The following is a 24,848-nucleotide window of genomic DNA, read 5'->3' on the forward strand; positions in this document are numbered from 1 at the left end:
AAAACATTATGCAATATTGAATTCATCAATAATGGCTATAATGAAGTTATAATATCATTTTAACAATCGGTACTAATTTTCCTTCGTACATTTCCTAAGCAGAGTTTACATTTCTAAATGTACACATCCCGTGTCTGCGGCACTGAAATTTATATGATTGTAGAAGTATAATGTCGTCTAATTTGCATTAGGTACTTATATATAATATGTTACTACCTTTTGAAATTTTTGTTCCCTAAATAAGCCATCACGACGTTAAAAAATGTGCCATATTTGAATAATCTTGTTCAAACATATATCAATGTATTGGAGCAAACTCTTATAGAGGTAATTGCACAGTACATTAAGAATGGCATGTAAACATTAAGATTGGTGTAAGTACTGGTGACGCAATAAATTGCTGACTGCGAAGGATGGGATTTGTTCTATTTTGGGCACGAATTAAATTGTAATTAGAGCTTGTTATATAACGTCACAGATATGGAAGGGGCCATTATTAAGGTAAGGTCAATAGCGGACAATGAAAATAGTTGACAACCTACAGACAATTTTCAGAAAACTTGAGCTGCTTGAAAAATGACAATAACTGAGACAACCTACAGACAATTGTGGGAAATATTGAGCCATTTGAAACATGTGTCAAAAAATGAGACCTTCCAGAATAGTTATTAGCAAAGGCGGACTATAGAGAATGTTTCTCGTTTCGGTGGGAGTAATACAATGTTTGGCTGTTACAGAAAGTAATCCTAGTTGCCCTAAGCTGGACGAGGGATGTGTGTTCCCATCGTTAAATTATTCCAAGCTTCTGAGGCAAGGCAGAATATAGCTTAAGAATTGGCAATATATACTTTTCTCGCTAAAATATCTAAGGCCAGGGATTATATATTCCATCTCTTGGCAATGTTAGAGATGTACCCCAGGATATTTGCATTCACCTTATTGATGATATTGTTCTGGATATCTAGCTGGACCATTTTGTTGCTCTTGTTTATCTTGGAGTTTTTTTTTCTTCTTCTTTTCTTGGATATATCTGCGGAAATCTTTGCAGGTAACGTTTCTAGGGATGTACAGAAACGGTAGTTAATTCGTGCCGTTAATTTTCTTTTATACATGGAACAAACGTTCCAGAGCTGTTGTGTTGGAATTCTTTACCAGTTTTTATTCTGTTCATTATTTTGGAGTCAAACGATTTTGCCAAGTTTGGAGCAACAATGTTTATGTGGACTTGATTATGTAAATTGTATAGTATGCGCCATTTGCTCGAGTTATCAAATTTCTCCGTCAGTTTCGGTCAGTGTACATCCATTCAGTGTATTTCGGATTTGATTTTCTAATTGGTTTCTTTGTCTGCCCTTTCATTTCCAGTTATTTTGATATGGGACGGCACCCACATGAATCATTACGTCTGTTTATTTTGGTCGAGGTCTAAGGTAGACTTCTCGAGCCATATTGTCCTTGCTAGTAGTGCTACACGATCTCAGATTTCGCAGCGCACTGATGGAATAACTAAATAGAACTGCCTTCGGTGTTCGTCTAGTTTTTATCCATTGTATCGTTTGTATTATATCCCTAAATTCAACTGTACAAATATAGTTGTTAGGCAACCTCGCCCCAGCGCGAATTTTCTCTCCGGAAACGTGGTGCCTTTTAAGATCTGTTAATTGCTACACAGCCTTCTTCTTCTTTTATCGTCAGGAGGAAAATAGAGCCACCTTCCGTACGCGTATCTCATGCACGACATGATTATTAAGTAGTCGTAGGGTGGGAAAAAAGGAGCACATCACCTGACGACACCCTAGCTGCGTGTAAGCACGCAACGTGGCGATTGATTCATACGCGGACGTTTTGCAATAGGCCTCTCGACTGGCATGTCTCGACGCGGAAAATTAGTAGGCCGGCTGGTGTCCACAAGCGTTAGCGGCAACTTTCTGAAACATCGTACATGTACTAGTCATCAAATTCGGCCCAGTTATCTGAGTCGGGTTGTTCCCTATTATCACTTCTGTGTAAGTCTCATGTTGGAATTTCGGATTATGCTAACTAGTTGTAACATTTTTAATTCGGTGTGTATTTTTAAATTGGAATATTCACTTTAAGAAGCCAGTCATGTGGAACAAAGAGGTCTAAATGCAAAATTAATATTTTGTGTTCTAAGTTCGATACTATATTGAATGAATATTATTTAGGTTTTGTCGACGTGGGGTTCTAGCCAACATTAAGGCCATATGTATAACATGCAATATCTTATTAGTATCACTTTAAAGAAAGAGGTCTGACCTCTGATGGCGAGAGAAGGAACGACTTTAGGTGCTCAGAAAACATAAATTTTTATCTGGACGTTCGCTCTGGGGAATGTTTGGATTGATCAGGTCAACCATCACTAGGTCATTAACCTGTGGCAACTACTGGATGGGATGTGTAGGGATCTTATGTAATTCATTCAGCTCATTTGAGAACATTGTTACTAACGGTACTGGGTAGCTGTGGTATATCCACAAGGTGCACTCATATTCCACACTGCATCGAAAGTGTTGACTTTTCCTTCTGTCAGTCATATTCCCCATTCCACTGCCTAGCCATTTAAATACTTTGAGACTAGCTGTTCGGGCGTGGGTGCTGATTGCTGTTGCTATATGACCGGACAGTGTGTTCTTGTTTCTATCCCTGGATGTGCTGCTGCTGTGTTTCTTGTAGATTGATCTTTTTCGTCTACCCCTCTAGCCTTCTGGCTACATTTTTGGCTTCTTTTTCTTTCTGCCTTTATTTTTTCCTCTCCTACTTCACTCTTTGGATATTATTTTTGGTACATGTAATGCTATTTTTTATTGACGAATAACTCCAGAAGGCGATCAATACTATTTATTAACTACAAGACGTCAGTGCAGTTGTGAAGTTGAGACAAGACTGCCCTGAAAGTTTTTTTGACTGATTGGTATTCCTTTGCTTTCATCTAAGGTAGACAAAGTATCAGCGTTTGAAACATTCACTCGAAGAGACTCCGATACTGTGGTAGGCATGAGAATTAAATTTATCTTATTATACTGTATGTATCCCTCACCTGTTACTAACATGTATGAACGATTTGTAGATGCTTCACATATAGCAATGCCTGAAGAAAAATGAGCCTCAATCCATATTTTATTCCTTTCTTGAACTTGTTTCACATTTCGGGCTTGATGTTGACCATCATATACTTTTCTCTTTTTGCGCTTGCTTTTACTAGTTGTCCGATTTGTTATGTTTGTTTAAATCTAGCCTTTTCTTCTGTACGTTTTCTGGCGCCATTGGCAAAGTAGTTTGTAACTGTGTTCCCACCAGTAATTCAGCAAAACTGTATCCATTAGGTAATGCTGTTGGCCGATAAGTCATAAGAGATATGTAAGGGAGGTCTACTATTTTTGGAATTCTTTCAACTGTTTGAACAAATCTTTTGACGCAACCATAACTTTGTGGATATTTGGGGCTACTTGCATTATGCATAAATCTTTTCTTTGCCGAAAATTCTCAGAGATTTGCGCATTTGTTTTGTAGACCATTATCTGAAATTAATACATCTGGTATACTGTGTCGCGCGAAGATTGATTTGAGATGATGGACGATTGCTTTTGAACCTGCGTCTTGCAATTGTAATATTTCGATATATAGTGAAAAATAATCATTCATTAAGAGACATATTGACCATTCAGTTAAAACAAGTCTAATGCGACCTTTCGCCTAGGTCGACTTTGAACTGCATTTTGTATCATTGGTGCAGATTCATTTTTTGAGTTTTCGATGCAATTTTTGCATTATTTTATCAGGTGTTCTAGCTGAGTGAGTAGTCCTTTGCACCAAAGTGACGGTTATGCGTGTTCTCAGCATTTACCTATGTCTTGGTGGCTATAGTGAATTCTGTCAATGGTTTCTTTTTGAAGTGATTCTCGTACAACCAAATGTGTACATTTCATTATTAGATCATTTTGCACTGTAACTTCACCTCTATCTCACCAGAGCAATTGAAGTTTTTCGTCGATAGAAGATTTCTCTGGCCACCCTTGCTTTACAGATTTGTATGCCTTTTTGTTAATCGAATCATTTAAATATTCAAACTTGATTTTTTTCAAGTTGAGTATTTCACACCGGGCAACTTGCTCACTACGAAATCAACAAAGGTATTTTTTCAGCCTGAAGTCCTATGACACTCATAGATTGAAAACAATAATTTTGGTCTCAATATAGCATACAGAGTTAACAGACGTATGCCTGCAACATGAACTACAGAGAACCTGTATCTGATCAATTGCATTTTGAAACGTTGAATTCTAGGGTTGCAAATCTCCAAAGAATTTTGTCCACATTAGTCTCTTTAATGGCTTATGGTCAGTTTCAAGTTTGAATTGTGACCCAATTAAATAGCTGTTGATGGCCGAGTGATTGCATAATACTCATTCTCTGTTTGATCGCAGTTTTGCAGGGTCTTTGACATACATAACCTTGCGAATGCCACGTGTCTCACTGTACTACCTTCCTTCTGCCTTTGTACAGCACCTGTTCCAAATGATATGCATCAGGAGGTGCAACTATTTCTCTATTTGGATCATAATGTGCCAAAGTTGGTGAAGATATAATTTCTGACTTGATATCTGTAAAAGCTTCTTCTTGATCTATAGTAACATCATTTTCTGAAAAAACCGATTACGAAATGCGATTAAAATAAAACCTACCAAAGTGAGTAATGAAAGTTGTAAGGAAGCGTGAATCTTCCGACAGGATTATCTACCAAACAACCTGAAGTTGCACCATGTTTGGTAAAGGGGACTCTCCGACTGATGGTACCTGGTGGTTCTCTGTCATAACTGATTCGTTCAGTTTAGTTAGGTCCAAGCAAAGTCTTACCGAACCGTTTGGTTTTGGAACTACAACAATGCCAGCGCACCACTCCGTGGTGAACCCGTTAAAATAACACCCGTTTTGTTTCATTATATCCAACTCCTCATGAACTTTGTTCAAAAAGTGATAGATACCTTTCTTGGAGTAGATAATGCATGAGGTTTTACAATTTTGCCTAGAGTTATTTTATAGAGCCATTCCTAATAATCTCTATCTAATGTTATAGATTTCTCGTTAACTTGGCTTGCATTTTGCGAGCTTAAATCTAAATCATGTACTGAGGATATATATATCACATTTCCTAAAATAATGTGCTCAAAGATTCCAATACAGTCCAATTTTCTCTCAGACTTTAATAGTTTCTGGTCTCCGATCTTTCGTATATCCTCTCAGAAATTGCAGTCAGCTCTAGTATCGGTTTTGTATATAATTGAAGTATTTTTCAATCTGACACTCGTTATCCACTGCTGTGCCTTTTTGGCGCTGATAGTACCTAACAACCAGGTGTAGCTTTTGATTATATTGTACGAACTACTAATTTTGACAGTCACTCTTTTGCATAGTGTACAATGTTTCCCCTCTTCTTTTATTAGTTTAAATTTTGCAATCTCATAATTACAATCCTCCTTGGAATGAAATATCGTATGTATCTATCTCTCACGGGCTTCCGCTTCTTTTTAGATTCCTCTGTCAGGATGACCGAAAACATGATGTCATCAGCCTCTCCTCGCATGGAGTAAATCGATGTATTGACTTGAATTTCTTCCTCTTCTCTAGACGCTTTACTAAAGTTGTTAAAGAGCCCAAAAAGCCATATTTCTCCGGATTTGTACATTGAAATATTGTCATTTTCAAATCTGATTATTTCAGTCCTGTGGTTTTAACGCTGCAACAATGTAATGGTATGTGTTATTGAAGAAGGCCATCTATACCATTTATTAATTGCATGACATCAATCAAGTTGTGAAGAGGATTCAAAACTGCCATGAAGATATATTTCACATGGGAACCCTAGTAAACATGTAACATAAACCAGCTGTTGTCTCCATCACAGTACTAGTCCAATGTGGAATATTGGATTACTTTTATTGTCAAGCAATATTTGAAAGTTAATTAGATTAAGGCTTACATTACAGTATATTCCTGCCTGTTATCTCTGTGGGGATGGGATTTCTCGCGGGAAGATTAGCCCTCACCCTGATAAGCACACCTCCGAGTTGAGGCGATATTACCTATCCCCTCCTTTCGTACCGAGCCCCTCCCACCCCTTCTGAGTTAGGCATGGTCTCCCCATTCGCAAACAAGTGTTATGACGGACCGATATGAAGGAAAGCATCCTTCATACATACATAATTCACAACACATAGCATTCTAAAGGCAAAAGAAATTTCATGCAGACCTAAACGAAATTATTTTTCTGTTTTTAAATAGGTTCACATAACGGTAGAGAGTGTGTATAGACATAAAAAGATGCTGTACCAACAATTACACCTTTTATAAGGAAAGGATATTTTCTGGGGAAAGATAAAGACATACTCAAACATACAATCACGCAATATCATACAAAATAAAGTGTTTATAGACATAATCTTACATGCAAACACATTACATCCAACAAACACAAATTTTATAAGGGAAATGGATTTGGTGTGTAAACTATCTACCAAACATAAAAACACACAATATGAAGCACAACGGTAGGAAGTGTTTATAGATACATTATAATCTTACACACAGCCACACTGTAACAAAAGATAAAAGGTAAAGGGGTTTTAAGTTTTAGTTCTTGTCAACGTTGACTTAGACAAATAAACACATAAAAACACAATTTTTGTTGGACAAATTATTTACATCTGTTTCCTAAAGATTTGGGTTGATCTGGATACGGCCGTTTAACATCTGTCACTACTCTTCCTTAATGACTACATCTCTCAAGACTGGCACCATAGGCTGCAACACTCTAACTCCATTAATTTCCACTCCGAGGATTAGTGGATACTTGAAGGGGAAAGTGAGGATGATTATATGTGATCGTTTGGAATTTAGACGGATACCCAGTGGGTTATTGATCGATGCCTCTTGTCTGTGTTAATGACATAAGCCTAATGTCTTTAGGTCTGCGATGGGGAAGTTCGTCTGCAGCATACTCCACCTGTGTACGAACTGTGCGTCAGACGATTCCTAGGTATCCATTTCTTCACAGACAAGGACAAGTCAGCATTTCACACCAGACGTTGTTCTTAACAATCTATGTCAAGGAAGTCAATTAACCACGTTTCGTCTCTTTACACTGTTGTAAGAGAGCTTCTGTGTGTTCGATCTCCAGATGACCTTGTTCTGGCCATCTAGATATCATGACTGCTTTTATTTTTTTTTTTGGCCTGGCCTTGGTCATCGTTTCATTCCATCATTGTGGCCACGTCTGTTCTTCAAGACTTTGGGTGTGCTTTTCGTGTCCTTTCACATTCTTTTTTCATTCCCCCTTATCACATGATGCGTCCTGAAAACGGTCCAGCAATCAATCCTTACATAGGAGAAATCATTGTTAACAAGGGTCCTACCAGCTACAGAAAAGGAAGAAAAAGAAGATAAAGGCGCCGTCGCAGCCACCATTGTTGATCCTTCAAAAATATGTTTATCTTTTACATTCAATTAGGAAACACGGGTGATTAATCAAGTTTGGCAAGTTTGGCAGGCCTCATGGTGAACGACGCCAAAAATATGATTGGAGACTTAGACACCGTTACCGAGCTGTATGCTTTTTAGTGTTTGTACACGTCCTAAAAGCAGAAACTGCTCTCCCTCTCTTTCATGGGACTTTTTTCATATTCTTTACTCTTTACTTTTTCTTGTGGTGTGAACGTTTAGTGGCAGCACTACCATATTTCCTCTTTCGACAATTTGTTATGGCAGATTTGGCTTTATTATTTGCTTTAGTTTTCTCATAAGGATGCATTTTAGAAATGGACCAATGGTAACATCTCTCTGAAAACCACTTCCACCATCATTCGTTTTTGAAGGTTTTCTATTTGAGTACCTATCCTAGGATTTGTAATTTGCGACAATGACCTGAATGGTTTTCAAAAAAGGTTTTTTGATTTGATGAAAGATATGAAAAATGCCTTGACGTAACTGACGTGGTATCAAAGTAAATCATCGTACTACGTGTGGAGACTGGTTTTCGAAGCAATTTGCAAACACTTCTACATATTGTTCCCGACTGTTGCCATACAATGCACGAACCATTTCTGAAAAGAAAGATTCAAGGGAGGTCATGTTGACTACCGTTTCAATGAAAAGAAGGATAGAGATTAAGAATTTTTTATAGTTTTTTTTTGGTGGGGCGGGTCATCAGACGTACCCTACCTCCCGAAACAATTGGTGAAAAAGTTTTGTAAGGTACCTCTATCGCAGATTATATGTCTTGAACATATGCATGAATGTGAATTATGTATTTTAGTGGCACAGTCGAAAGCATCATTAAGCCATAGTGTTCCTAACCGTTTGGCTAACACTTGCACTTCAAGTTGATCGCTTGGACTTTTAAATGGGATCAAAAGATAGGCATTCAGACTGATGTTGCGACGTGCTTTGCATTCTTAAACAACTTGTTTTGAATGATACTGGCAATATAATGATATCAGTTTCATATAAACTAAAGTTTAATTTCTTCTTTGTCTTCTCCTGGCAGTTCTTCGAAGATGAAATGATCTCTTCGATACAAGTTGCATACAGTTCTATCGTCCTACATAAGTATCAGAATGAATGGAAAGAAATATCTTGAATTTGCCACACTTCCGAACACCATACGATATGTTGGGGTGGATAGACAAACAAATGTGATTTTGTGTTCCGCTTTACGTTCAAAAATTCGGTTTGGTTCGATCCGCTCGGTCCAACAATCTACACGTTAAAGAGATGACGCAATTACAGTTCCTTCAACTTTCCCGATCTATATTTTCCATAATACTTTTCAGAGCGGAAGAAGGCGGAGGAGGAGTATTTAACCTTAGCTATGGTGTTGATAATTCTGGGTTGAAAATCAGCAACACAAGATCTTGTACATTTTTGTATCATGTTTAATGTTTTTCCAACATCACAATCAAAAAACACATTTTCATCTAAATTATTAAAATACGACATAAATAACGCCGTGGATTAATAAGACACAAGTTAGAAACGCCTAAATTGAATATAAATAAGTGAGTGTAGAATATACTCGATCAAGGTGAGTCCAAGCAAATATAAGTACACACTCTGGTGTTCTTTATTTCGTGTGTACACAGTTCACTGTCTCCAATTTCTTCGACGTCTTCCACGAAATTAGTTGCGATACTAAAATAAACTTTTATATCCACGTAGCGCGTTTCTTGTCTATCATAGTTTTCCAAGAAGTAGTCTTCGTGTACTTTGGAAATTACATAGATAAAAGATAGAGAAATGATTATGAGTTTGCGTTTCACTTGTGAATGTCTTTGTAAACGCGTCCCGTAGCTCTTCTAAACTAGTAATTTAAAATAGTGTCGTTTTTGGAAGGAAATATTCAATCTTTTGACAAACGGAATTTGGTGATAAATTATAGGGATCAGATCAGTCTCTAATACACACACACAACACTCAATGAAGAAGTATCTTCTTAAGATGATACTGTTTTCAAACGTGTTCTTTAATTTGCCAAATCTAGTTTTATTTCCGTGCAATAATATACACCCACTGGTGATGATAAAAGCTTCTTCAAATGATCGATATCTCAACGATTCAAAATTAATTATAACAATATTCTACAGTAACGGCGTAAAATATCCATATTCCATGTCAATACTTTAACGTTTCGTTCTCAAAATCAAACGGGTTTGAATAGGTATTTGGTACCAGGTGTACAATATTTCTCGTTTTTGTCGTTGATTGACGGTGGAGCGATGTGTTGATTAGCTTCGGTATCGACAAATGTGGAAAATAACAATTGCCAATTTCTGCCATTCCAAACGTTGTAGGTATGCTACTCAAGGAAATGGCAAAATAACTCATGGAATCTCTAAACTGTACTTCTACGACTTTATCCTTTCTGCGGAACATGTCTCTTCACCATCCATTACAGATTTTACATTCCGATGTGGCCTATACAAGTACATTAACGTTTTGAAAAACGGTACAATCTGCAGCTAAATAGCCGTGCGGGGATGAAAGATAAGATTTGGATTTATATGTTTATATATCTCACATTGTTATTTTCACTTCACAGTAGGAATATGGGATCAATGGTCGGATTGGACTCAGTGTACGCAGACATGTGGAAATGGCACCCGTCATCGCGAACGAATCTGTACCAGCCACGACCACACAAGACAAGAAAACGATTGCCCTGGAAACAAAGTCGAGTCTTCGACATGCGCAGGAATTAGCTGTCCAGGTAAAGGCAATGACAATGTACAAATTGCATCAAAAGGAACTATGAACATCTACATGGTTAGAATTTAAAGGAAATTAGATTATATGTATAATCTCAGGATTTGCTGATTAGTAAAATGCACTCAATCTTGTGTTGCCTAAGTGAATGTAGTAAGACACGTTTAGACAGGTATCCAGAATACGAATTATAGTGTTACGAACCATTTTTTGCAACCCGTACATTTTGCATTATCAACTGATACATATCATGCAACATTTCACTGATGACGACGAAGATTCCTGGTCAGCATTCTTCTCCCACCTTATTAAGTGTTTCTAAAAGGTAATGATAAAAAAATCAAAAGAAGAATGGGAAAGACCAAAGTAAATACCTTTTTTTGAAATTGAATGTTATTACCAATAGTTCTGATACCAAAGGTACTAATCCATAAGATTATTTAAGTTGAAATCAACCTGAATGATTTTCAGGTGTAATATGTCAGTACAAAGTTCACCGACACTGGTTTGCGATCCAATTACCGGCGGTATGTATCTCCATCTTTGTCATTGCCATGGTATCTTACTAATACAAAAAAGGAAAAATCATATGCATACAACCTCTTGCCAGTATTTCAAGATCGACTTAAGTATTTAAGTATAAGTATTGTGAAGAAAGACCACCCGAATTATCACTGTAATTCAGTAACTCCCGATACGATTGCAAAACCAATAATGTTATAAACACTCTTCATTTCATTCTCGTGTTAGGATTTCGATAGATTCAATGCAACTTAAAATGTTTAATTACAGTTCAAGAAGATTGTGTTCCATTGAGCATTACTCAATGCGTTCCTCTAAGTAAATACTTTTCGTGTGTCCTATATTCTCAGTTTATTCCTCCTCATCTCATGATGCATCCTAAAAGCTGCCCAGCAATAAATTCTAACATAGGAACAATCACATTTAACAAGAGTCAGAAAAGAATTGGCGGATATCATCCGCATCGATCCAGCTTTTCTACATTTTTTTTAATTTGACTGATGACTATTTATAAGCTTTTTCTAATTTTTAGACAAGAATACAGTTTATTTCAACACATTCAAATAAGGTTCACCTAGGTATCGAAGATTTCTTTAAGATTTTTTTAGCGATTTTCTTTTGCATCGCAGGATTTATAGTTAGTCAGTAAAGACAAAACATCCCAATGTCTATCTAAGCGAGGAGGGAGTCACTTTCTTTCCACCTTTTTTGTGAAAGGATGTGTCTTGTGGGGACGATGAGTGTGTTGTGAACATCGTTTTGGTGACATCATTTGTTTCAGGAGCAAAATCATTGAAATGAATAGTATCACTCACTTCTTGTTTATACTGGAATTCATATCCACTGGTTCTCTGCGAATCATATGATGGGCAACACAATTATACGATGATATGCCGAGAACTGATTAATTCATGACAGTTCGGGATTGGCTAAATCCAGCAAACTTTGCAACATTCCTGTTCTTTCTTTCACTTAGGTCTTCGGTGAGATCACATTTTAGTTACAGAAGTTCCTTTAAGAATTTTTCAATTTTGAATGGCATCATGGTGAACGACAACGTAAAAGTGGTTGGAGAATTAGACAGATGCATGGTTTTGTGGTGTTCGTACGCATCCTAGCAGCTGGAACTCCTCTCCCTTTCTTGTCAGATTTTTCTTGGGACTTGACATCTTCTATAATTTTTACATTTTTGTGATGTAATCTCAAACAATCGCAAGAGATTATCTATAAATCGATACATAAATATGCATGATGTGTTTTAGTGGCATCGTCAAACACGTAATTCAGCCAAGATGTTCTTAGTTGTTCGGCTAACACTTCCACTTGAAGTTTATCTCCTGGACGTTTAAATAAGATTTCATAATAGGTATTTAGGCCAATGGTGCCACTTGCTTTTAAGGAACACTTCTCTTTTACATGATACTGGCATTATAATGATCTCCTTTTCATATAAAATAAAGTTCAATTTCTTCAAAGATGAAAAGATGTATGCGATTAAAGTCGTGATGAATTTCCAGGATCGGAAATGATTCTATTTCACCTTTTTAAGCAATCTGTCAGCTGATTGCCACACTTCGGAACACATAACGATACGTTGGGGTGGACGGTCAAACAATGTGATTTGTGTTCCATCAAACGTTGACAGATTAGATTCGGTTTTGTTTGATCCACACCGTCCAGCATATGTAGATGTTAAAGGGATGGAAAGGATACAGTGCCTCCCAATTGTGATGATCTATATTTTCCTTAACGCTTCTGGGACTTGAGGAACGAGGAGAAGTAATATGTAACCTTGGCTATGGTGTTGCGTATTCTGAGATGAAAATCAGCAACACAAGATATAATATGTATTTGTCATATGTTTAGTGTTCCTCCAAAGTCACTGAAAACAACAACATATTTACATTTGAAAAATTAAAATCCGAAAACAAATATGATATCAATGAGATGTTGTGTTCTTGTGAACTCTTACTATTTCTTCTTCTGTGGATGGATTCTTCTGACACTGTTTTTTCTAATATTGTTTTTAATGAGATGTTCACTTCTGGTACTGGTTCTAATTGAACTTGTTTTCTTGGAATATTACCATTTTTGTCTTTGGCATAGTTAACCAATTGTATCTTCTATGCAGCAAAACGAATTTTTTTCAATCTCGTACATAGTTCTAGTCGGGAATTTAATTTTGTACCGCACAAGCTACTCACATTGTTTTATATGCATGAAGAGTCTATAAAGCACGAGGAATATGTCTTTCAAACAGCGTGAGAGACGTATCGATCAGAAATCGCACCACGTGAACCATAATGAGGATAAAAACATTGTGTAGTCGTCATGTCTTTGCATGTACTGAAAACGAATAGTTCTCAATGAACCTGATATGAAAGAAAATCCAAGAAAAGTAGTCACTAACACGCAAACTACATGTGGTTGAAAATCAGTGGAATAAGGTGGTGGCGTAAACAATTGTTGTAAAAGACTTTGACAATAGTCTAAGTTGTTAATACTGTCCTTGTTCGGACTTAAATTTCAGAAGCGTTTGACCATCGTAATCCAAGTAACTGTGTGTCATGACTGTGGCACATCGATGACAGTCCCCGTAATGCTGGATGTCCTCTTCGCACCAAGTGTCGTCGATTGGGTTTAAAATCTTTTGAGCAACATTGGGAAAAGTGCGAGATTCCAAAATATTATTTCACGTAGTCCTGGAACCTTACTACATTTAATATAATACAAACATATAGATTTTTTCAAGCACTTCTCGCACGTCCGATGACCTACGAAGAAATAAGGGACGTGCATGCCGTTATCATGAGTACATTGAAAATCAGAAGAAATAAAAATGACATGTTTCGTTTGCTTCATGTGATGGTCTTACATCAAGTCTTACTCCAGTTCATTCTCGTAGTTTTGGCTGTAACATTGATGTCCAAAGCCTATGACTTGGTCACAACCTTGCATTTTTCTTTTCCTTGGAGGTATTGGTTCAAGCAAGAGTAGCAGAAAATGGACTTTTATGATGTGTTATGAACTATTCATTGTAATTCCAAAAACGCGAACATATCATCGAAACGCAATCGCCCCTTTGACTTTGAATTTAAACAATTCATCAGTTACATAAACACGTACTCACACACAAACACCATGGGCAAAGAGGGTTGATGATTTACGCGATTTGACAATCAGTAATATCTCTTATCTAAGAGATGATGCAGGCCATGACAAGAACCGATGCATGTTCAACACCATCAGCGTTAACTGTCTTAAATGTTTCCAAAACTAAGTCCCACTTCTCCTCCCCCTGTTGTGGTTTATTCTTTGGTAGTGGCATCAGTAATTATTGCTGTTGCTGGCATGATACTGGCGGTGAGCGTGGGTGTAATATAGATAGGATTATAACGCTACGACACTTGAACGCCTCTTTAATTGTTGATGACATAAATCCTGATACATTTGTCTCATGTATCTTATCTCTGACAAAATGTCTTGTAGCACACACATTGTTTTGTTTTCAATATCTTCTTTCTGTCTGGTTCTAACTTGAAAGCTTTTCTTCTCATTTTCGTTCTACTTCATGTTCTTCTTCGTCTTTTCTTTTAGTGTTATTCTTTGTCTTCTTGCAATTCTTAAGCAATATTCTTGCTCTGCTTCCTGCGGCCGTTGTAAAGGTCGTTCAGATTTTTCATTCTGTCTCGTTCTTAAAACCCCGACCGAATGTAACAAAGATCAAGGTGTTGAACGTATTACTACTGGCACTGGCAAAATTAAGTACGAAGATCACAGAAAACGAGAAAGTTTCTAACTAAAGGCATCATCTTCTCGAAGCGATACAGTTGCGTTCTTAGCCGTAGTACTGTCACTTCTCATATCCATAGTAGGCGCACCCCAATGCATAGTCGTAATATTTTCAGCCATGCACAAACCATGTAGCAATGATAAACTGCGTACCAACACTTTCACGCCATTATGCTGAATGTGACTTAACGCATCAGCTCTTCTGACTCGAAATAACAACCCCTCGCACTGACTAAATTTTGTAACTCTTATTTGGATTGATGGAAATGTAAGCGGTCCTTTCAGTAATATGCATTAAATCCAACATATTCGTAAATATTCAATTAGAAGTCCAAACGACTACAGTCTTCTGAATGACTTGCATGACTTAAATGTGCTGAAATTCCAACAATCAGCTATCACAATGGCATTGTCCAGAATGTCTTTGAATGAATTCACAATAATCCCAAATTATTATTTTAGTCAAAAGTCAGTTATCACTTTGTAATCAAAATGAAGATTCCAAACAAATTGTTCCTCTCAAATTAAATATAAATACAAAATTAGATACATCTGCAGGCTGATATTAAAATAAAAACAGTAATAAGAAATAGGAATTGGGAAAAGGAATAATTGTTCGATTCACTCTTTATATGCATCTTCGCTATTCTATTACGACTCTATGTCGCCAAGCATCCATGTGGCTTCCGTAACAATGCTTGACTTATTTTATATGCAACTCATCTGATCTATGTTGCAATACATAACCATCCAATCGCAAAATTACCCCAAACAGGTAAACAGGATCGTTATATAGAACATGAACCGAAATAATCAACCTATTTATAGCTTAATATCTTTAAATAGAATCAATAGTCATGGACCAAACGTTAAATACACAATATGGTTCTATATAACAATGTGACTTTAATTATGCAGGAGTGAGTCTTACGGACCCAGACAATTACACAGTGGCGAAATGCTCTGCCCTGTACATATCTTTTTATCTGAATAATACGCCAAATATTGCGAGTATACATAGTTTTCTCTGCTTAATTTTCTCTACTTCCAACAACTCTGTGAAGCGGTTTACATGTCGATGAAATCTATTTAAGCATCTCATAGAGACACACCTATATCCTTTGTCTGCACTGAGTGATGGTATTGATGCCGTTATTATCTTCCCAACGTCATGTCTTCAATGCTTCTATCATATTCAATATTAAAAACACGTTTTGCTCTAGATAACAAATAGAACATTTTGAACCTATCGATAAAAAGTGGCTTTCAACTGACAAACGGTGACTTCAGATGTAACGGACACATCCACACTTTCTCCCGTATAATCATTCCACTGTCTGAGCTCAATAAGCTCATTTTTAGCCAACTACCCAGTGCCTTCAGAATGTGCCCATGGCCGCATTGCCATTGAACCTAAGGAAATTATAAACCTCTCCAGAAAATTACATTAGCAATGACGTTGAGTATAAGCAGTCAAGTTAATCGAGATAAGGACTTTTATCAGTCATAAAGTCAGGTTTATAATGTGACTAACAGACACATTCCTGAGCTGCTATAGTTTTCCACTTTTGCGAGAGGTTTGTTGCACACTGTATTCATTCATCATTTTAATACTATACTCAGTGTTTGATATAGTGCAATTTCAGCCTTTCATACAAAATGCAAGCAAGCTTAGTAGACACATCACAGATCAGTCAGTACCGAGTGTGTTTACAATAGGTTTTTTGACATATAGACAACATTCGTCAGGACTCTGGCTTGAATGTGATAATTGATTAGTTTCCGATCAATTGATAAGGGGCAATAAATCTGCCTAGGTAAGTCTTATAAATACAATGGTTGTATATCTATGTCCTTACGAATATGGGAATGAAATGTTGCATCCAGGCATAACGTGCATAATTTTACTTTGTTATTACTACTGCTACTACTACTACTACTACTACTACCACTACTACTACTGCCACCACTACTACAACTCCTTCTCCTCCTCCTACTACTACTACTATTACTACTGCTACTACAACTACTACTACTACAAAGAATGATAATAAAAATATAATAATAATAATCACAATAATAATAATAATAATAATAATAATAACCACAATAATAATAATAATGTCAAGAACAAACTGGAATAATATCTTATACAGCACCAGCTCCAGAAAGTGCGTTGTTTTCCTGCAACAAGAACACCAAGCAAAATCACTGAGCTAAAATGATTAAGGGATCAACTCAGCTTGAAGGTTACAACCGACACTGGTTTACGTTCTAATTATCGGTGGTATGCATATACATCTTAGTCATTGACATGGTGTCTTACTAATGCAAAAACGAATATGTCATATGCATACAACCTCTTGCCAGTATACCAAAATCAACCAAATTCTATGAAATGTTAAATATTTAATTACTGTTTAAGAATATTGTGTTCCATCGACCATTACTCAATACGGTCATCTATGTTAATAATTTTCGTGTGTCTTCGTTTAATTTCATTCTTGTGGCCACATCTGTTCTTCATGATCTTGGGTTCGCTTTTCGTGTCCCGTTTATACTCTTTTATATTCGTCGTTTAATCCTTCTCATCTCAGCGGCTCAGCAATCAATCCTAACATAGGGGTAATCACTTTTAACAAGAGTCCTACCATCATTAGCAGATATCACCCACTTCGATGAATAGTTTTAGTAAACTATTTTTCGTTGACTGAGAGTGTTTTGTAAGCTTTTGCAACATCTAAGACAACAACAGAGTTTCTTCTAATGCATTCAAATAAGGTTCACACAAGGTATCAAGATTTCTGTAACTTCTTTTGGAACGATTTCGCATCGCAGGATTTTTATTTAGTAAGTAAAGATAAAACATCCCATTGTTTAGCTAAACGAGGAGGGAGTCACTTCCTTTCCAACCATTTTGCGAAAGGTTGAGCCTTGTGGGGACTACGAGTGTGGTTTGCATATTGTTTCGGTGATATCATTTGTTTCAGGAACAAAATCATTGAAGTGAATCGAATTAACACACTTTTTGTTTATACTGGAATTCATATCCACTGATTCTTTGCGAATCGTATTTTCGGGATCACAATTATAGGATGAAGAGCATCCAGCTTGATTGGATAAATCCAGCAAACTTTGTAACATTCCTGTACATGTTTGGCTTAGGTCTTTGGTGAGATCACGTTTTAGTTATAGAAGCAACAACTGCAAAAGAAGAAGAGTAATAAGCAAGGCGAAGAAGCCACCCGCACAGACACCTAAGAAATTCCTTTAAATATCTTTGCATTTATTCATTAAATTATGAAACACGGGTGATAAATCAAGTTTGCCAGGCATCATGGTGAACAATGACGAAAAAGTGGTTGGAGAATTAGACACCGTTACAGAGCAATATGGTTTTCTGATTTTCATGCGCATCTTATCAGCAGGGACTGCATTTCCTCTCTGTGAGATATTTCTTGGGACTTGTCATCTTCTTAAGTGTTTTCTTTTCGAGATATCAACATGAAGTGGTAACACCACAAATATTCTACCTTTGACGAATTTTGCGGGATGATTTGGCCTTCTTATTTGCTTTAGTTTTCCCATTAAGTTTCCATTTAAAAAACAAGCTAATATAGGCTTCTCCTGGAAAACAACTTCCACGAGGTTTCAACATGAATTTTTTCCTTTTGTACTCCCGATCCTAAGACTTCACTTTAGCGAAAATGTCACTGCATGTTTTGAAAAAGGCATTTGTTTTTATGCAGGATATGAAAGATGCCTTGAGGTAACTGACGTGGAATCAATGTAAACCATCGTACTATTTCTTTGAGACTAGCTTCCAAACAATTTGCACGGACTTGTTCATTACGTTCGCAGATGGTGCCAACCAATGCACGAATCATCAGTTTTGGAAGATGTGATTGAACGAATATCATGTTGACTACCGTTTCAAAGACAATAAGTGTAAGATGGTTTTTATACTGTTTGGTTCTTTAAAGAGTCTCCACAGAGACGTCTAAATGACAAGAACTTCTCTACATATACCAGTGCTGCGAAAGTTTTATATGAAATCTCAAATAATAGCAAGTGATAGGCTATAAATCGATATATACATATGCGTGATGTGTTTTAGTGGCATCGTCAAACACGTAATTCAGACAAGATGTTCCTAGTTGTTTGGCAAACATTTCCACTTGACGTTTATCTCTTGGACTTTTAAATAAGATTTCATCATAAGTATTGAGTCCGATGGTGCCTTTTTTTACACTCTTAAGGAAAATTTCTTTTTTACATGATATTGGCATTATAATGATCTCCTTTTCATATAAACTAAAGTTCAATTTCTACTTTGTCTTCTCTTAAAATTTCTTCAAAGACGAAAAGGTGTGTTCTATGAAAGTAACACAAAATCTCTTCCTCCTCGGGATGAAATTCAAGGAACTAAAATGATTCTCTTTGACTTTCTAAAGTAATCTGTCAGCAGAGTGCCACACTTCGAAACAGAATACGATACGCTGGGGTGGACAGTCAAAGAAAAGTGATTTGTGTTCCATCAAACGTTGACAGATTCGGTTTTGCTTTTGCTATATGTTAAAGGGATGTCGAAGATAAAGTGTCTCCCAAATCTAACGATCTATATTGTCCTTAATGCTTTTGAGAACTCAGGAATAGGAAGGAATATGTAACCTTGGCAATGATGTTGCGTATTCTGAGATGGAAATCAGCAACACCACGTATTGTACATATTTGTCATACGTTTAATGTTCCTCCAAAGTCACAGAAAACAACACAATATTTACAAGTTAGAACCGCATAAACTGAATATAAACAACTCAGTGTAGAATATCCACGATCAAGGTGTGTCCCAGGAAATAAAGGTACAAACTCTGGTACTCTTCGTATAGTGTGTACACACTTCACTGTCTCCATTTCTTCTCTGGCAATGGTTTTGTTATCATTCTTCTCGACTTAACAAATGTGTTATTGTGAGCTCTTAATATTTCTTCGTCTGTGTTGGATTCTTATTACACTGTTTTTGCTAATACTGTCTTTGATGAGATGTTCATTTCATGGCACTTGTTCTTATTGGAACTTTCTTTCTTGGAATATTAACATAAATTGTGTTCGGTATAGTTAACCACTTGTTTCATCCATGCATCAAAACTAATTCTTTTCCATTCACGAACATCCATATTTCTAGTCTTGAACCTACAATGAATCTGATTTGAAAGGAATCCAATAGAATTTGTCCCTAACACGTTCACTTCACGTCGTTGAAAATCACTGGAATCTTTGGTGGTGTAAACTAATTTTGTAAATGACCTTGATAATAGTCTAATTTGTTAACATCGTCGACGTCTTCCACGAAATTGTTGCAATACTAAAGTAAGCTTTTATATCCACGTAGCGTTTTATGTCTGTCATAGTTTCCCAGGAATCGGTCTTCGTTTACTTTGGAAATCACATAGTTAAAAAAAATAGAGAATGGATTTTGAGTTTGCTTTTCACTTGAGAATATCTTTATAAAAGCGTCCCGTAGCTCTACACGCAGATTACAAAAATGCACTTCTAAACAAGTCGTTTAAAATAATGTCTCTTTTGGATGAAAATATTCCAGCTTTTTTCAATAGGCATTTAGTGATAAATTATCAGGAACCAGATCAGTCACTAAATGACACACTACACTATAGATACCATCGCAACGAGCGCATGCAGATGAGCCAATTAAAGAAGAATAAGCGATCCCTGTGGTTTACAGTGGCTACTCTGACCTTGAAATGTAAATTCGATTTCAGATGTTCAAGGGGAAATGGTATAAATATCGGGAAGGACAAAGTATCTTTAGCAAGAACTGGATTTCTCAACTTGGGAGAAGGGTTGCTATTCTGGTGGTGTGTCATTTTCCGAATGGGAGTATTAAATCTCGGTTTAAGTGGAACATGCCAGATGTTCTTCATCCGGTCATTACTGATCGGATTAAAGTAATATGTTCCTCATCGATACCATAAAAGAGACCATTGCATCATGAGCTTAAGGACCGCATTTCAAAAACCTAGTACTATTGAAAGTGAAACGCAAAGAAACAATGCATCCACCTTTGCGACATAGATGCCTTTGATTGTTCTGAAACTATTACGTGGTCAGACATTATACAACTACAGATAATAAAAAAGAAGTGCGATGATTTAATGTCTACTTACAGTGTGACACTGTTACAAAACATTCCAGGGGACACGCCAGATTTGACAAATTAAAGAACACGTTTGAAAGCAGTATCGCCTCAAGGAGACACATCTTTTTTGAGTGTGGTGTGTGAGGTAGTGGTTGAACTGCTACATTATAATTTATCACTAAATGCCTATTACAAAATTCCTACACTCCCCAAGGCCCCGTTTCTTCCAAAGAATTCTGACAGTGGTTCGATTTCTAAAATACCAGTGTGGCACATGATGAGGTATATATGTTCTGTGTTAAAACGATTTATATCGAAATAGTGGGAGACAGTCAAAATGTGCACGATTGTCTGTTCAACATTGTGCCTAGAAATGGAACCGAAATGATCCAGCCAGTCAATCAGAACTGTAACTGAAAATCTCTAACAAATTTCCCCAAATTAATTACGTTTCCCAAGGATACATCAGCGCAATGTATGAAACAGCTCTAATATTTCTTCTAGACCCACTTGGTTTCCATAAATTACCAGACAAGCATTTATTTATTTGGGCGGTTATCACACTGTCACTACGTAAGAGGGCTTTGTCAAATATTTTTAAGTGTACCATCAATACAATGAATGACCTCCGAATGATGATGGTAACTCATTTTGCTTTAAATGATATTCCATGGAACTGTGGTTGGAATAGTTTTGTTACTGGCATGCTCAAAGTCATGATACAATCAAAACACAGATCAAAGAAGTACTATTGCGTTTTAATTGAAATCCAAAATCATTCAATGTCTAATGAACATAGGTAATTAAACACATTTGTCCCAGTTTTTATCCAACTAACCAGTTTCTTCAAAATGTATCCATGGCGACATTTTCGATGAAGCTAAGAAAACGATAAATCACTCAAGAAAATTATATTAGCAATGACATTGAGTGTAAGCAGTCAGATTAGTTCGGATTGAGAGATATATCATTCAAACGCTTAGCTTACTAATGTGCCTAACAGGCACATTACTGAGCTGTTAAAAATGTCCAGCTCTGCAAGAGGTGTTTTTTATCTGGATTCATAAATCATTTTAAAACAATATAGTCATTGTATCATATACTACAATTTCAGCAATGCATGCAAATGCATCCAGGCTTAGTACACATAACAGATCAGCCACTGTCCAGAATTTTCACAATAGGTTTTTAACATTTAGATAACATAATTCAAGACGCTCTCTTGAATGTAAGAATCCATTGGTTTACAATCAACGAATAAGGTCAATAAAGGTGACTAAATAAGTCTTATAAATACAATGGATATATAGTTATGTGCTTACGAATATGAGAATGAAATGTGGCATCCAGGCTCCATATCTAGGACCATATATTTTTATTATTATTATTACTACTACTACTTCTAATAATAATAGTAATAATAATAATAATAATAATAGGAAGAACAACCTGAAAATATATCTAAAACAGGACCTGCTGAAGAAAGCGTTATGTTTTGCTGCAACAAGAACACCATGCAACATAATTGAGCTAAAAGGCCCAGGTGATCAACTTAGCTTGAAAGTTACTATCAGTAACGTATTAATATGGGGTCAATAGACATTGAAAGGATCATTATATACTTCTTGGAATTTACTAGGATAACAACTGAAATTTTTCTGTCTGCTACTAATATTTTATAACACAGAGACTCATGGCAAAGAAATATCGGAGTCTGGGTAACGAATAGCATGACATGTTTTTGCATCCCACATTAAGGAACGTTATATAAGAACATAGATGTACATGAAAGATATATGTAATGTTTACATAAAGCATAGCTCTAGAGCAAGAAACGTATATCCAGCCTCGGTCGTGTTTACAACTACACACAGATTTGCTCAATAAGTAAACTTTAATCAAGGACGTTCACATTTGTCCATTCATTTATTTGTTTGTTCTTTTTTTTTTTTTTTTTTTTTATTTTTTTTGTAGCTTGCTTGTTTGAGTTTTGTTGATTTTTCGAGTTCATGAAAATCAAAGTGTGCAACGATTCTATGTACCATACCAAGTCAATTTTGTTTCTAAGATATGTCTATACACATTGACCATTTACAAGTACACTCAAATTGAGAGCCGTAAAAGCTGGGTAGTGATATTTGCCTGAGCACTCTTCAGAGTCTAAGATTAGTAATATCTACATGTCCACTAATGTCATTTTCAAATATGTTTTGCCTCTTTGTATAGTTTTTTGTAATTTAATGTATTGCTGTTATATAAGAACCTTAAAATGGAAATAACATAATAAAGAATATAAGTTTAGATGACGAGACTGGTCACATCCGTCTTTAAACCTTTGGCGAAACAGCAGTATATAGGAAACAAAACATTTAAATTAATTATTCAATACTCTCCATGTTTAACTTATTCATTTCCTTTGGCTATAGGGAAAAAAAATAAAGAAACAAAACAACTTTAAAACACCGATTGTAAAGAAGACAAGTTTTGTAAATGTTGTATTGGGAAATTTAGCAGCCATATTTCCTTCTTTCGGATGAGTAAGTGTTTTCGCCATCCATTACAGATTTTAAATTCCGCTGCGGCCTATACAAGTAAATTAACTTCAATCGAAAAACGGTACAATATGCAGGTAAATAGCCGGGCGTGTCTGAAAGATGAGATTTGGTTTTATATAGCTTCTATATCTCACAGTATTATGTTCACTTCACAGTAGGCACATGGAATCAATGGTCGGATTGGACCCAGTGTACACAGACATGTGGGAATGGAACCCGTCTGCGCTTGCGAAACTGTACCAGCCACGACCACACAACACAAGAAAATGATTGCCCTGGAAACAGCGTCGAGCTTTTGACATGCGCGGAAATTAGTTGTCCAGGTAAAGGCAATAACAATGTACAAATTTCACCAAAAAGAACAATGAATATCTACATGGTCTGAATTTAAAGGAAATCAGATTTTATGTATAATCTCATGATTTGCTGATTAGTAAAATGCACACGAAATGTATCGTAGTCAAAGTGTCATAGTTCGAACATAGGGAAATCTTAGCAATCAGAAAAAGTCATAAATAACCTTCTTACTGAATAATCTTGTCTTGTCTTTCTGAATGTAGTATGACACGTTTAGACAGGTATCCAGAATACGAATTATAGGGTTAAGAACCATTTTTTGCAATCCGTACACTTTCATTTTCAACTGTTACAAATCATGCAACATTTCACTGATGACGACGAAGATTCCCGGTAAGCATCCTTTTCCCACCTTATTAAGTGTTTCTAAAAGGTAATGATACAATATCAAAAGACGAATGGGAAAGACCAAACTAAATACCTACTTTTAAAATTGAATAGTATTAGCAATAGTTCTGATACCAAAGGTACCAATCCATCCGATTATTTAACCTCCGATTAACCTGAATGATTCTCAGGTGTAATATGTCAGTATGAAGTTCACCGACACTGGTTTACGATCAAATTACCGGTGGTATGTATATGAATCTTTGTCATTGACATGGTTTCTTCCTAATACAAAAAAAGAAAAATAATATGAATATATCCTCTTGCCAGTATATCAAAATCGACCTAAGTATTCTGAAGAGATACCACCCGAATTTTCATTGTAATTCAGTTATTCCCGATTCGAAAATAAACGAATCATGTTAAAAAGACACTTCAGTGTATTCTGATCGTGTTAGGATTTCGATAGTTTCTATGAAATTTTAAATTTTTAATTAGAGTTTAAGAATATTGTGTTCCATTGAGCATCACTCAATGCGTTCCTGTAGGTTAACAATTTTCGTGTGTCTTCGTTTCATTTCATTCTTGTGGCCACGTCTGTTTTTCATGATTTTAGGTTCGCTTTTAGTGTCCCGTTTATATTCTTGTATATATGTTGTGTATTCCTTCTCATCTCAGCGGCCAAGCAATTAATCCTAACATAGGGGTAATCACTTTTAACAAGAGTCCTACCATCATTGGCAGATATCACCCGCTTCGATGAATAGTTTTAGTAAACTATTTTTCATTTGACTGAGAGGATTTCGTAAGCCTTTGCTACATCTAAGAGAACAATACAGTTTCTTTAAACGCAGTCAAATAAA

At 36.2% G+C, this 24,848-nt stretch overlaps 1 protein-coding gene across 9 annotated transcripts in view; it reads left to right on the forward strand.

Moving 5' to 3' along the window:
• The window catches only part of LOC149793060 (A disintegrin and metalloproteinase with thrombospondin motifs adt-1-like), a 199,895-nt gene that overhangs the window by 8,778 nt on the left and 166,269 nt on the right, over window positions 1–24,848 (forward strand). For 8 of the 9 annotated variants that reach the window (XM_089966949.1, XM_089966950.1, XM_089966952.1 and 5 more), the window contains exons 4-5: window positions 10,112–10,279; window positions 23,457–23,624. In XM_089966949.1, the coding sequence (XP_089823075.1) occupies window positions 10,112–10,279; window positions 23,457–23,624 (336 nt within the window). The remainder of the gene's footprint in view (window positions 1–10,111; window positions 10,280–23,456; window positions 23,625–24,848) is intronic. The other variant, XM_089966957.1, reaches the window with a different exon arrangement.

The sequence above is a fragment of the Sinohyriopsis cumingii genome, chromosome 8 (genome assembly GCF_028554795.1).
Source record: "Sinohyriopsis cumingii isolate HCF-2022 chromosome 8, ASM2855479v2, whole genome shotgun sequence".
Taxonomy (NCBI): Eukaryota; Metazoa; Mollusca; class Bivalvia; order Unionida; family Unionidae; genus Sinohyriopsis; species Sinohyriopsis cumingii.